This window comes from Pipistrellus kuhlii, unplaced genomic scaffold (assembly GCF_014108245.1).
Source record: "Pipistrellus kuhlii isolate mPipKuh1 unplaced genomic scaffold, mPipKuh1.p scaffold_m20_p_14, whole genome shotgun sequence".
NCBI classification, from domain to species: domain Eukaryota; kingdom Metazoa; phylum Chordata; class Mammalia; order Chiroptera; family Vespertilionidae; genus Pipistrellus; species Pipistrellus kuhlii.
The window spans coordinates 11,947,903-11,962,781 of NW_023425449.1; the positions used below are offsets into that span (position 1 = coordinate 11,947,903).

Sequence of the window (14,879 nt, forward strand, 5' to 3'; positions counted from 1 at the left end):
TGGAAATGATGACGTCATAGAACCCTAAATAGCCACATTCCCCTGGAGATAGCAGGTGATTGTTATTGAAGCCACGGTTATTTGAATATTCGGTTCCTTGGATCCTAAAGCATCTCAACGGAACCTTGAATAAAACCGGCACAAATTTGGGTGGTGTATAGAACATATCAAAAAGAGACATTCTCAGCCTTCTCTGGTTTGGCTCAGTGGACAGAGCGTTGGCCTGTGGACTCGAGGGTCCCAGGTTCAATTCTGGTCAAGGGCACATGCACGGGTTGTGGGCTTGATCCCCAGTAGGGGGTGTGCAGGAGGCAGCCAATCAATTATTCCCTCTCATCATTGATGTTTTTTTCTCTCTCTCCCTCTCCCTTCCTCTCTGAAATCAATAAAAATGTATTTTTAAAAGAGAGACACCCTCAATTATTTACCCTCCTATATAATAAAAGCCTAATATGCTAAGTGTCTGACCTTTCATTTGACCATCCAACCAATTGCTATGACATGCACTGATCACCATGGGGCAGTGGTTCTGAATGGTAGCTTAGCTTGCTGCTGGGGCCTAGTGGATCAGGACTGGGTCAGACTGGCCGGACACACCCTGGAGCCCTCCCTCAGTCCTTTTCCGCCCCAATTGTGCACTGGTGGAATCCCTCGGCCTGGCCTGGGCCCTCTCACAATCTGCGATCCCCCAGGGATGTCAGAGAGCCAGTTTCGACCAGATCCCCACAGGCCAGGCCAAGGGACCCCACAAATGCACAAACCTGTGCTCTGGGCCTCTAGTTAGAAATAAATGAGCCCTTTAAAATTGGAAACGCCTACCATATTAACTGCTCACTGAATATTTTGGGTGCTCAAGCAAGAAACGATACAACTTCTGAGATGACATGTCTTTTCTCTCTTTGAAATTATTATTCCTCATGTTCTTCTCTCATTCGCACATTTCCCCTAAAAATCACTGGAAACGCTCTCTTCTCTTGAAGGTCTCTCTTTCAGGAAGTCATGGCAGTCAACGCACATTGTATGAGAAGAATCTCGGTTAGGCGTCAACAACAAAAGGTCTGCAAGTTCCAGAGCTTGGGGCAACAATACAGAATCACAAAGTTCTACAGGCGAGAGAGAAACCTGGCAGAGAGAAAGCTTGGGCGTAACACCGCACCGACTGCATACAGGTAAACCCAGAACATCTGGTGAGAGCTCTGTAAGATCATTAACCACAATGATCTCCAGCCTACACTCTGATGTGTCAGTCCTCCTGGTTCCCTTTGCAGGAAACCCCATCGGGTCCGAGCACAGGCTGGGGTCTTCCTGCTCCCACTGGAGGTCCTCCCAGTCATTGCAGGAAGCCTCTCTCCAGGGTTGGCCCTGAGATGTCATCCACCCAACCTTCATCCTCCGGTGCTTACAGCGCTTGGGGAACTCGTGACTTTCCCACATGCAAACAATTTAAAAATGCAAGTGAGCCGAATCTGGTATGGCTCAGTGGATAGAGTGTCGGCCTGCGGACTGAAAGGTCCCAGGTTCTATTCCGGTCAAGGGCATGTACCTTGGTTGCAGGCACATCCCTGGTAGGGGGTGTACAGAAGGCAGCTGGTCGATGAATCTCTCTCATTGATGTTTCTAGCTCTCTATCCCTCTCCCTTCAACTCTCTGTGAAAAAAATCAATAAAATATATTAAAAAAAAAAATACAAGTAAGAAGCACTGCTGAGCTTCAGGGAGCTGGGATGGCCAGGTGAGACTGGCCAAGGTGTAGCTGCTTTGGTCGGCCTGGGTCTCCCTTCCTTCCCATCCACCCCGCGAATACGGACTGGGCGCCCAGCAGCAGGGCCGGGCGGGCATCTGGCCAGGGTCCCGGCGCTGCCCTGACAGGTGCGGACCCCCAGCCGGCGTGGTGACCGGCCCGGGGGGATGCCCGAGGCCCAGGATGCGGGGCGGGCGGGGCTCCAGCGGGCGCCGCGGGTAGAGGGGGCGGGTGGGGCGGGGCGGGGCGGTGGCGCACCTGCGGGCGGGGCGGGGCGGGAGCCAGGTGGCCCCGGGGGGCGGGGCGGGCGGGAGCAGGTGGCCCCGATCGCCCGCCCGGCCGGCGGCAGCAGCAGGAAGCGGAGGAGGCAGCGCCCGCGCGGCGCCTCCTGTCCGAGCCCCGCGCCGCAGCCCCGGGAGGCGGGAGCCCCGGCCGCAGCGGAGCGCGGCCCCATGGCAGGCCCCGGGGGCGCCGCCCTGGACGAGCTGGCCCGCAACTTCACGTACGGGGCGCCGGGCGCTGGCAACGGCTCCCTGTCGGGCGCCTGGTACCGCCGCAACGAGGTAAGGGCCGCCGCCCGCAGCCCGGGGCGCCCCGCGGGCCCCTGCTCCGCGCCCCCCCGACCCCCCGTCGGCTCCCGGATCGGAGCGCCCAGCAGCCACGTGGCCCCGCCGCGCCCGGTCTGCACGCGCTGACGTCACTGCACTGGAGGGGGACAGCGGGCGGGGTACCCTCGGCTTCCACCCCTGGGCACCAGTCCCCCTCCCCCCCCCCCCCAGTCCCCGGCACTGGGGTGCACAGGTCTGCGGCTCTGACCTCCGCGCGTCATTCCTGGGCCCCTCCAGCCTGAATCTGCCTTTCCTCTCAGAAGGACTCTTTTTAAAAAAATATAATTTATTGATTTTTTACAGAAAGGAAGAGACATAGAGTTAGAAACATCAATCAGCTGCCTCTTGCACACCCCCTACTGGGGATGTGCCCAAAACCAAGGTACATGCCCTTGTTCGGGAATCGAACCTGGAACCTTCAGTTGGCAGGCTGACGCTCTATCTGCTGAGCCAAACTGGTTTAGGCTCCCAGCAGGATTCTTGGGGTGTGCGGTGGTGAATCCTCCTCCACCCCTATCCCCCCAAGATCCTGTCACAGTCAGCAGCAGTGACAGCTCCTCAGAAGCAGGGGCTCAGGAAGGGCCCAGAGCGGGAGCACCTGACTCCCAGGGGCACCTGCCTGGCTCTCTCCTTTCTCGCCGGCCCTTTAGCACTGAATAGCCAGCCCAAACAGCACCAGGTTACCCCGCAGATAAACATTTAACATCAGCGAGGGGTTCGGGGCTGCCCTTGAACTTGGGGCTTGGTTTGAGGTCAGGAAAAGGGGGCTCTGAGGGCCCCGCTCTGGCTGCTGTGACCTTCGCTAGTGGGCACAAGTGGTCTGAGAGAGTGGATTGCAGGCTTCCTCCCTCCCGCCTTACTTTGTTCTGGTTCTTGAACTAATTCGTGGGTCCTTTTATTCTACAACGATCTAGCCATTTGTTGCTGTTGGTCTAAAGCAGGTTTTTTTAACCAATAGATGTCTGGGATCCTTGTACGCGTAAAAAAGTGTTTTGAACGTCAGTTTCTGAAATGTTGAAATATCATTTTCAAAAATTGAACACAGGATTATTTATGTAAGGACAAAGGAAGCGTGCTCACAGTCACTTTCCACAGAGAGAAGAGCGTTGCTTTAAGTCTTACCGCCAAATATACCGAAACAGGATGAATGTGGGGCCCACAGCCTCTTGATTAGCTGATGTAACCTATTCCCTGTCTCCTCTCTCCTACTCAAAGGAGTTGGAAGAAAGTGGCTTTCTGTGGGAAGTTCTTTGAGGACATGTTATATTATGCTAATGCTAGTATATGTTATGGGCGTGTTATAAAGTGCTTATGGGAGAAGCACTCCTAAAAAGAGTTTAGGAATGGCTTTTTCTCTTTTGGTAAAGAAATTAGAGTGTTAAGTACCTGTGAGCTACCAGGGCCATCATCCAAAACAGGAGAAACCATTGTGTTCGCAGCGGAAGCCTCTGTCCTCACTAGTCTTCCTTTATTTAATGTTTCCTGGAATTCAAGACTGTCTTGGCTCTCTGAATGCAGATGACCCTGTGACATAAATGTGAGGACTTTGTTTGCAACTCTCGACTTGCCTTTGACCATATATTTATACAGGCTCGAAAGGCTGTACCCAAAATAGGCCCATTGAAATTACTCGGCTGGCATTTAAACTACAGCTAGTTTGAGGTAAGACCATGTCCACTTTTCCCATTATTGTGCAAATTTAGGCTGTCTTATAAGACTGTCAATATGTTACCCTTTCAGTAATTGCATTTGTTTTGAAGCAAAAGTAAAAAATCGATTTCTTTATTCATTTGGCCAACGTTTTATTGAATGCCTCTAGTGCTAGCCAGGCCAATAAAAGTAAAATGGAGTTTAATTTTTCTTCTTCTTCTTTTTATTTTATTTTATTTTATTATTATTATTATTTTTGACCTAACTAAAAATAAAAGGCTGAAAATGAGGGTGGCTGAAGAAAAACAAAATGTGAAATAAAACTTTACTCAAAATTAGCCTTGGTTACTGGAAAGCCAAGGTTTAATCAGTTTTATCACAACTTAAATATTTGGACAGCGGCTGTTTACTGCAAGCCCAGCTCTCCGTGTCCCTCCAGCGATAGCCATCAGATCGGATTAATTAGCCTCACTCCCAGAAAAAGACAACTCCTCTGAAACCATTTCTGTGAGAGATGAATGCGTAACAGTGGCCCCTAGAATGAGTGTTGTCTCGGGGGAAGATCTGAGAACCTTAAAGGAGGAATCCCCAAAGCAAGCAGAAAGTAGTGGGGGGAGAGTAGGCGTGGGGGAAATGTTCTGGGGAGCCGGGGACGCGAGGCCTGCCTATACAAGTGTGGATGCAGTGGAGCGCTGCAGAGATATTTTCTGCATGGCCGTATAAAAGGACCCACGGATCTAAAATGGTGACTGCGCTCCCTGTTTTGTACGAAGCACTGGAAGGATAGTCAGCACACAGCAGTCTCCCTCCGTCCTGTGGGGTTATGTTCCAGGACCCCCCAGGGAATGCCTCAAACCACAGATAGTACCGAATCCTTTATACACTATGTTTTTTCCTATACTTACATGCCTGTGATAAAGTTTAATTTACAAACTAAGCGCAGCCAGAGACAAACATTAACAGCCAAATAGAAGAATTTTATTAATACACTTGGCTATTAAAAGTTATGTGATTGTGGTCACTTTCTCAAAATATTGTAACTACCTCTGACTTGAAATAAATGCCTGTGTCACAGGTTCGGGCAATCCCTAGCTGAAATCTTCCCAGAGGCTCCGTGCTTTCAGCTGCACCCCATTGCCATCCATTGAAACTTACCTTGTCTCTCCCGCCCACAAAGCGCTAAAACTGTGGCCATAGCTTTTGCAGTTTGGGGTAAGACCACAAACTAGCATGAGTTTCTTTTATTTTCTTTTCTTTTATTATTTTTATTGATTTGTTAAAGAGAGCACAGGAGAGGGATAGAGAGTTAGAAACATCGACGAGAAAGAAACATCTATCAGCTGCCTCTTGCACACCCCCTTCTGGGGATGTGCCCGCAACCAAGGTACATGCCCTTGACCGGAACCGAACCTGGGACCCTTCAGTCCGAAGGCCGATGCTCCATCCACTGAGCCAAACCGGTTAGGGCTAGCATGAGTTCCTTTTTCTTTTTTCACAATTTCACAAATAGAAAATTCATTCTTACTATAGAGCTTAGCAACCTCAGCTTATAAGGTGTTTCTCTCCCATCCCCTTTCCGGCCCTTTAAATTGATAACCTTTTCATTTAAAGAAAGCACTTCCTTTGGCATATCCGAGTTGTCAGCATCACTACTCTTGCACTCGGGGCCATGGTTAGGTAAAATAAGGGTGCCTTGAACACAAGTGCTGGGATACTGCCACAGCTGATCTGACAACCAAGATGGTACAGGGTGACTACTGGGCAGGGAGCGTATACAGCGTGGATACGTGGAACAAAGGGATGATCTGTGTCCCCAGTGGGATGGAGCCAGGAGGGTTCTCAGAATGGCATGAAGCTTAAAACTTACAAATTATTATTGCCGAAACCGGTTTGGCTCAGTGTATAGAGCGTCGGTCTGCCGACTGAAAGGTCCCAGGTTCAATTCCGGTCAAGGGCATGTACCTTGGTTGTGGGCACATCCCCAGTAGGGGGTGTGCAGGAGGCAGCTGGTCAATGTTTCTCTCTCATTGACGTTTCTAGCTCTCTATCCCTCTCCCTTCCTCTCTGTGGAAAATCAATAAAATATATTTTTTTAAAAACCAAAAACTTAGAAATTATTTATTTCTGGAGTTTTCTATTTGATATTTTCAGACCACAGTTGATAGCCGGTAACTGACACCACAAACAGCAAACCTGTGGATAGGGGGTGGGAAGGCTACTGTAATCTTCATACTCAAACCCTTCTTCCCAGGAATGGTATTAGGTGTTTGGGGCAATGAGCTATGCAGGTAACTCAAAACAAGGCAGTATGTGGTGCGTATCAAGTGAGTAAAATAAAGTCTTTGGAGATTCAGAGCAAGGTGGCTTTTGGCAGGGACCATCAGAGATGTTTTGTGGAGAGGCGGTATGTGAGCTGGACACTGAAGATGGACAGGATTTCATGGATGGGAGATACAGGTGGTTGGCGTTCCAAGAAAAGGAAAAGGCTGGGAATGAGGGAGCAGCTCACGTGGCCTGGGCATTTTTATTCCCGGAATAGAAGTCAGTGGCCATCCCGGTTGTAGTGGAAGACTAATTGTGAGGTGGAAATGTAGTTTGGGGGTTAGGTATAGTCATGGATTGCCTTGCAGGACTGGTTAAGGAGTTTGGGTTTTATCTTGTAGACAATAGGGAACCAGTGAAGATTTTCCGAGAAGGGCGTTTGAGAAAGAGAATTAAATTAAATAAATTTAAATTAGGGTTAGCAGGATGCAGAGGCCTCAAACTGGCCAACTGTGGATCCTTTCCCACCCATAGAGGTCTTGTTAGACTTACACAGAGGTTTGGGAGATGTTTAATGCATTGCCAACCTTTAAAAACGAATGGACGATCTAGGAAGTTTCCATGATCTCTTTAAATATTAGACATCCTAGCGACACCTGGCCCTCTTTCCCACGTGGTAACCGTGAGCTGGAGTTGACAGTTTAGAACAGCTGTGCTCCCCACTTAAGCCCCTATCTTTGCTCTCATCCTTTAGCCCACATGTGTCAAACACAAGGCCCGCGGGCCAAATCCGTCCCGCCAGGCCTTGCAATGTGGCCCGTACCGCGCTGTCATCACTGCACTCCGCTGCGTTTCCATCACAATGACAGTTTATGACTGTTCAGTAAACCATTCGGCCCACGATTTAGGCTGGATTTTAGATTTTGGCCCCTTCTCTGATTGAGTTCGACACCCCTACTTGGTCGGCCAACTGCAGCTCGAGAGCCACAGGCGGCTCTTTGGCCCCTTGAGTGTGGCTCTTCCACAAAGTACCGAGGCCTGGGCGAGTCTATTTTGAAGAAGTGGCCTTAGGAGAAGTTTAAGTTTAAAAAATTTGGCTCTCCAAAGAAATTTCAATCGTTGTACTGTTGATATTTGGTTCTGTTGTCTAATGAGCGTGCCGACCACGGCTTTAACCTATTGGCCCGATAGGCAATTTGCAACCAGCGTTAGAGACTGTTGTCTATTCTTCGCTGTTGACTAGGTGAGTGTTCTTGGGCAAGTCACTCTGAGCGTCACTTTCTTTACCTGTGAAACTAGGTTTGAAATAGTTCTCCAAATGCTAAACCGCCCTAGCCGGTTTGGTTCAGCGGGTAGAGCTTCAGTCTGCAGCCTGAAGGGTCCTGGGTTTGATTCTGGTCAAGGGCACATGCCTCGGTTGCAAGCTTGATCCCCAGCCCTGGTCAGGGTGCTTGCAGGAAGCAACCCATGGATGCGTCTCTCTCATCATTAATGTTTCTATCTCTGTCTCTCTCCCTTCCTCTCTGAAATCAATAGAAATATATTCTTAAAAACTAAAATAAAAAAAATTAATGCCAAATCAACAAGGTTTTAGAGGGGATAGAAGAATGTGGGAAATAATGTGAAGGGGAGGGTTTTGCTACCGGTTCTTTAAATTTATGCACAGCATATTGCTTAATATATATTCACAAGAACATTGTCAAAAGGTTCATCCCACATAGAGTGAATGAAAATTCAGAATGTTTGATGTCCTTTATTTGAACTTTTGATTTTTGGTGACTTGAATCTTTAAAGTCAACATCTTTAAAGGAAAACTGATACAACTTGGCAGGGAAGAGGCAGAGCAGAGAGACGGACATTTGTTATGCATTTACTACGCGACACGTTATAGCTATTATCTCATTGGAGCCCCAGCAACCTCGTAAGGTCCCTATTATCCTCACTGTTCACATAGGAAACACGTTGAATAACTTGCCTAAGTTCTTACAGCAAGTAGGTTTAACTGCAAAGCTATTTTTATCCCGTGCCTGAAGGCCATTGCTTAGAAACCCCCGGCTTAAAAAGAATGTGGTGGTGAGAGTAAATGGGGGGAGGGGGTGAATATGGCTTTTCACAGTTCTAAAAAAAAAAAAAAAATGGCGTGGAGTTTCATATCACCCCTTTATTGATGTTGCCTTCCCTCCATCTATCTCTTTTCGGCTGGTAGCTGCATCTTACTGTCTCTTAAAGAAAGAAAGTGCCAAAACTTACAAATGGTCAAAGGGCCAGGTACAGGTTGCTGAATCTCTCCATTTTCTTCCCACGAAAAATCCTTTTTTTTTTTTTTTTTTTTAATGCATATTGGTTTATTTATTTATTTATTTTTTTGCCTTATGTATACAACAAGCACATCCCTTTACCAGCTATTCTGTGAGCAGTGTGTGTAAGGCAGCAAGAAGAGGGAAGAGAGAAACAGATTACTCTGTCAGATCCCATGGTTCTTGTTAGATCAGTGGTTCCCAACCTTCCTAATGCCTTGACCCTTTAATACAGTTCCTCATGTTGTGGTGACCCCCAACCAGAAAATTATTGTCGTTGCTACTTCATAACTATCTTTGCTACTGTTAATGAATCGTAATGTAAATGCCTGTGTTTTCTGATGGTCTTAGGTGACCCTGCTAGCGGTTCTCAACCCGTGGGTCACGACATTAGGAAGGTTGAGAACCGCTGTGTTGGAGGAACAGCGTTTTAATGCGCTTGTGGATTTAGCAGACCAGGTGTTGGTGTTTAAATCTACCTTGCTATCCTCTTGGCTTGGTTCATATGAACTAGTATGAATATTGGCATTGATGCAATCAGAAAAATTCAGGCTATGGGCAACTTTGCCAGTTTAGGGGTTTACAAGACTCAGTTTCCTCATAAATCATGTTTACAAGAAAAACAAAGGGAGAGAATGAACGGAGAGAGAACCTGTAGATTAAAATAGACCTAGCTGTCCCATTTTGTAATTTTTTGAGTTAACTCTACACTGCTTTCCATAGTGGCTGCAGCAATCTGCATTCCCACCAATAGTGCACGAGGGTTCGCTAAGTGATTCCACTTCTGGGAATGTATCTGAAGAAACCTGAAGCGCTAATTTGAAAGGATATACATACTCCTATATTCATTGCAGATTATTTACAGTAGCCAAGATTTGGAAGCAGCCCAAGTGCCCATCAGAAAATGAATGGATAAAAAAAAGTTGTGGTACATTTACAAATTGAACTACTACTCAGCCATTAAAAAAAGAAAAAGAAAGAAAGAAAGAAAGAAAGAAAGAGGGAAAAGTTTTGCCTTTCATGATTGTACGAGTGAGAGTATTCTAATACCTGGAGAGTATTATGCTAAGTGAAATAAGCCAGTCAGAGAAAGACAAGTACCATATGATTTCACTTATATGTGAAATCTAACGAACAAAATAAACTAAGAAACAAAACAGAAACAGACTCACAGATACAGAGTACAGACCGACAGCTGTCAGAGGGGTGTGGGTAGGGGGGCTGGATGATAAAGGGGAAAGGATTAAGCATCAAACACATACCTCATAGACAGAAAACAGTATAGTGATTACCAGAGGGAAAGTGGAGTAGGAAGAGGTAGGAGAAACAAAGGAGAGATAAATGGTGATGGAAGGAAACTTGACTTGCTGTAGTGAACACGTAATACAATATACAGATGATAGAATATAGAATTGTACCCCTGAAACCTATATAATTGTATTAAATAATGCCACCCCAATAAATTCAACTTAGAAATAAATAAATAAAACAGCCTTAACCAGTTTGGCTCAGTGGATAGAGCGTCGGCCTGAGGACTGAAGGGTCCCAGGTTCGATTCTGGTCAAAGGCATGTACCTTGGTTGCGGGCACATCCCCAGTAGGGAGTGTGCAGGAGGCAGCTGATCGATGTCTCTATCATCAATGTTTCTAAACTCTCTAGCCCTCTACTTTCCTCTCTGTAAAAAATCAATAAAAATGTTTTTAAAAAAGAAACAAAACTGTTTTTAAAAATTAAATAATATGAAACAAATGAAATAAAATAGACCTAGCAGTTCAATCAGAAAAAAGACAACCTTCAATTGCAGTATTTCAGGATGCAGACTTGGGTGATAGAACTCTAAGGAAACGCAAGGGAGTGATTGCCATACAGTCAGGCCATGGTCCCTTTCAGAAAGGGGGGGATGTGATGAGATGGGGCAAAGGGAGGGCCTTGGCTGGTTGCCCTATTCCTGTTTCTCGATCTGGATGGTGTGATAAGGGTGTTTGCCTTATAATAATTCATTTCATTCATCTACGTATATCATCCTCCTTGCAGTTGTCTGTATCTGTTTTACAATTTTAAAAAGTTTAAAAATAATGTTGGCCTTGCCATAACTGTTCAGCTCACATGTTTTATCCAGATAGCGTGGGAAATGCTACGCCGTACGTATTTTATTTGCTTCTGGAATTATGTAAATCCTTTCTTTTTAAAATGTTGGTCATGGTTCAAATTGGCATTTGAGAGCTTACCGTGGCACGGTCGGCATTCCCTCCAAGATACCCTCTTTGTTCTTGTCTCGTGCAGTTTTAAAGCTCCGTCTTTTTCCTGGATGTGTTAGCAAGTTCCTTAATTTCCCCTAATTGCAGCTTTCTCTATTGAAGTTAAAATGATAATTACACTACGTGCCTATAGAGATGGTGTAGGAATAAAATAAGAGAATGTGTGTCGAATACTCAGCAAAGTGCTCTGCACACAAAGAGCCCTCATAAGTACTAGCTATTAGTAACAGATTGCAGCCCACCTAGATGATAAGAAAATGTCATAAAAGGTGTAGTACTTCTAATAATTAGTCATTGGTCTTAGCTGGTGACAAGTGGAAATTAGAAGTGAATGTATCCGTGATTTGATGAGGGGTTGCTTTCTTTTGTCTAAAATCACTGCTTTCGCTATGCCTCATACCTTTCTCACTCCCTTTGATGTTTGCCTCCCCTTCCCTCTTCAGGTGAATTCACATTCCAGAACACTTCCCAATTAATCTTCTAATTGGAAAACTCGTCTTGAAGTACTAAAGCAAGGGTTCCTCACAGGCCTTTTAGCACTTTCCGGGCCTCTGGGGTGGGGATATGGGAACAGCTGGCGGATATTTTGGTGGCAGTGGTGGGATCACATCTTCAGACACCAACTGTAGTTTATTTTAGCTTGGGTTGTTTTTTGTTTGTTTGTTTTCTTGAAAGTCCAAAATTCCTTTGTTCAGTTTAGACCTTTTTTGTTTGTTTGATTTTTGTTAATCCTCACCTGAGGATATTTTTTCCATTGCTTTTTCAGAGTGTAGAAGGGAATGAGAGAGAGAGAGAGGGGAGAGGAGAGAGAGGAGAGAGGAAGAGAGGGAGAGAAACAAGAGGGGGGGGGGAGAGGGAGAGAGGGAGAGTGAGAAAGAGGGAGGGAGGGAGAGAGACAGGCACATCAATGTGAGAAAGACACATCAATTGTTTGTTGCCTCCTGCACACACTCTGACTAGGCCAAGGAATGAGCCTGCAACCCAGGTCTGTGTCCTTGACTGAAATGGAAACCGCAGTGCTTTTGTGCACAGGCCAATGGTCTACCACTGGAGCACACCAGCCAGGGCCAGTTTATACTTTATAACCTGCCCCCACCACCCCTGTGTTCCCAGTCTATCCTGAGTCACGGGAGTGTCATAATTGCCTGGGGACTGGCAGCTAATGCTCCACTGCCCCTCCATGTAATTCTTACCGTGTGCACACCTGTGAGACATGTGCCTCCCCTGTCACCTGCCTGGAACTTGTGTCACTCCCCGCATGGCTAACATATGTTTAGTTATGCACTCCGCACCTCACTGATGATTGTGTTTGTCCTGGCACGGCTCCTCAGGGGCCCGCCCTGGCCTTGGCAGGGCATGAAAAGCTCTGCCTAAAGTGAACGCCCTGCTGCCTGCTCGCCCGCCCGCAGACACACTGGTGTCTTACATCACCTACTCTGCACCTCCCAGGTGGTTTTTTCTTTCCATAACTTGGGCCCCGGCCTTCCTTCTTTAGCTGTAGGAGTCCCTCTTCCTTCTGGCTCTGTGCTTGTTCCAGGGCTGTTCGGAAGGCAGGTGCACTGTGTTTCCAAGAATGCTTTGTAAGTTAAGAGGCTTCATTTGCAAGTCACAGAAAACCTCCAATTTGACATTAACTGGCTTAAATAATCAAAGAAATTAATCCATGTGGATGACATAAAAGGCCAGAAGAAATATGGGTTCACCTAAGCCTTCATTCAGAGGCTTTAACAGTCTCTCACGCTCCTCTTCACTTTTGTTCCTCAGGGCCATGGATCCCATGTTTAGTAGGCTTACTGCTCTACCCTACAGTTTCCAGAAGAGAAAGCTCAACTTTCTCAACCTACTCGGGCTTTAGTCTGACTAAATGAGGTTAGGTCCATGTCCTTTGCTGTACCAGTCACCAAGGCTAGATGTACCTAGGCTTACTGGGCTTGGTGTCCCCAAAGAACATGGGAATGCTTGGGAAGGGCTGGATGAAAGAGGGTCCTGTGACCAAAAGAAATAGTTAACTACGTGGCCCTAAATCAGAGCCCACCAGGTGGGCTTCATTTCTCCTCCTGTGGATGAATATCTTCTTGGGAAACTCTCAGGTTAGCACCCCTCCCAATGCATCTATGACCTATCCTCCGTATTTTATCTCCCAGGAGCAACCGCTGAAATGCAGCTCCGTGTTTAGCCTTCCTTGTCTTTGTGAGAGCACATGAGCCATCAGCTCCTTCAAAACATCTTAGTTAACATCATCTCTAAGCAGTGACTTCAAAAAGGACTTCTATTGAGGTAGAAAGGCCTGCTTTCCTACCAAGAGAACCAGCTGGCTAAGGCAGTGTCCCTGGCTCAGTCCCTGTCTTGCCTCTACCTGATTAGCAATATTTTTTTTTTTTTTTTTTACCATCAGCAACCACCTGTGTAGTGGGCAGGAATCTCCTATAGTGATCAGCAAATTCATTAGTCAACAGAGCCAAATATCAACAGTACAACTATTGAAATTTCTTTGGAGAGCCAAGTTTTTTAAACTTATTCTAATGCCACTTCTTCAAAATAGACTGGCCCAGGCCGTGGTATTTTTGTGGAAGAGCCACACTCAAGGGGCCAAAGAGCCGCATGTGGCTCGAGAGCCACAGTTTGCAGACCAGGGTCCTAAGAGATAATGGTATGTGAGTGCAATGCTGCATTGAGTCCTAGAAGGCATTCAGCATTCCCAATATCTCATTGAAGTTCAAGAAGAACCCTATGAATTTTGGGGGTTCTTTATTGCGTTAGGCTCTGGACTTACAGAGCTTTGGCTGTCCCAGGGCTGTTTGGAAGGCAAGTGCACTGTGTTCCCTTTTGTCACAGCCTTCTTAAGCTTGATCAGCTCAATAAGGGCCTGGATGCAGGCAACATTCTACTTGATACAAATCATAAGCAGAGAGCCCTTCTCCACAGAGCTGTGTTGGGAAGTGATGTCAAAGAAATCAGAAAACATGGATTGTGTCCTCCAAAGGTAGCTACATAATTTGGGAGAGAGAAAAGAGAGGGAGAGGTGTGGGAGGGTAGAGAATGCTTTAGAAATACTTGAAAAACAACATTTGAAGGACTGGTGTGACACTGCTGTCTTATACTACCTGATGGACACTTTATGGTTAGCCTCCAGGACTGACATGCTAGTACAGATATGTAATTGTAAAAGAGCCAAAGAGGAGAAGGCAATATTGTCATACACCTTTGGATATGGCAGCCTGAGTCACAGCAGTAGAGAAACCTGTGATTCTCTGTGCCCATACACACACAGACCATTTTATTATTTTTATGAAAGACACTTGCAGACCCAAGTCACAATCAGCACTGGTAAGTTCTGTGGGTGTCATATGTAGGCTGGCCTTGGAGTGTGTTGGGATGTGGCTGCTGGATCAGCAGGATGTGAGAATTTAGCCAGGAACGGGGGGCTTGGGGTTAGGAGGTATTATCTTGGCTATAAAGACTGGCCCTTGAGAGGCAATGCAGAGCCCACGTAACAATGCCCCACAGTTGTAGGCAACTTGGACTGGATCCCTGCCTTGCTGTCAGAAAGATTTGGTCTGGGGGGGGTGAGGAGGGCCATGGGAGTCTGGCAGAGGTCTACCAGTTATTGGCAATGTCATGGTCCCTCCCCCATACGGAGGCAGAAACTCTCCCCGTGGCTGGGTCCTGACATGGACCATAGAGTTCAGCCTCCAGGGGAATGGATCTGGCAAAATATTCATATTCAAGGCAGTCATTGCTTTCAGAGGGGACATGTACTGCAGGAACCCAGTCACGTGTGGCAAAGACGTGTGGATTTAGGAAAAAGGGGATGGTATGTGAGTGCAATGCTGCATTGAGCCCTAGAAGCCATTTAGTGTTGCTAATATCTCATTAAATTTCAGAAAACTCTGTGAATTCTGGGGGTTCTTTATGGCTTTAGGCTCTGGACTTGAAGAGCTCTGACTGTGCCAAGGCTGTTTGGAAGGCAGGTGCACTGTGTTCCCTTCTGTCACAGCCACCTTTAGCTTGATCAGCCAGCTCTCAAGTTTCCAGCTTTAGGGTAGGAAGTCTCTTCCAAACC

General features: G+C 46.7%; 1 protein-coding gene across 2 annotated transcripts in view; it reads left to right on the forward strand.

Annotated features, from left to right (window-relative positions):
* The first annotated feature begins 2,045 nt into the window (after window positions 1–2,045).
* NIPAL2 (NIPA like domain containing 2) overlaps window positions 2,046–14,879 on the forward strand; it is a 61,685-nt gene continuing 48,851 nt past the window's right edge. The window contains exon 1 of one of the 2 annotated variants that reach the window (XM_045581377.1): window positions 2,046–2,303. In XM_045581377.1, coding sequence (XP_045437333.1) covers window positions 2,193–2,303 — 111 coding nt within the window. In that variant the 5' untranslated portion in view covers window positions 2,046–2,192. The remainder of the gene's footprint in view (window positions 2,304–14,879) is intronic. The other variant, XM_036436770.2, reaches the window with a different exon arrangement.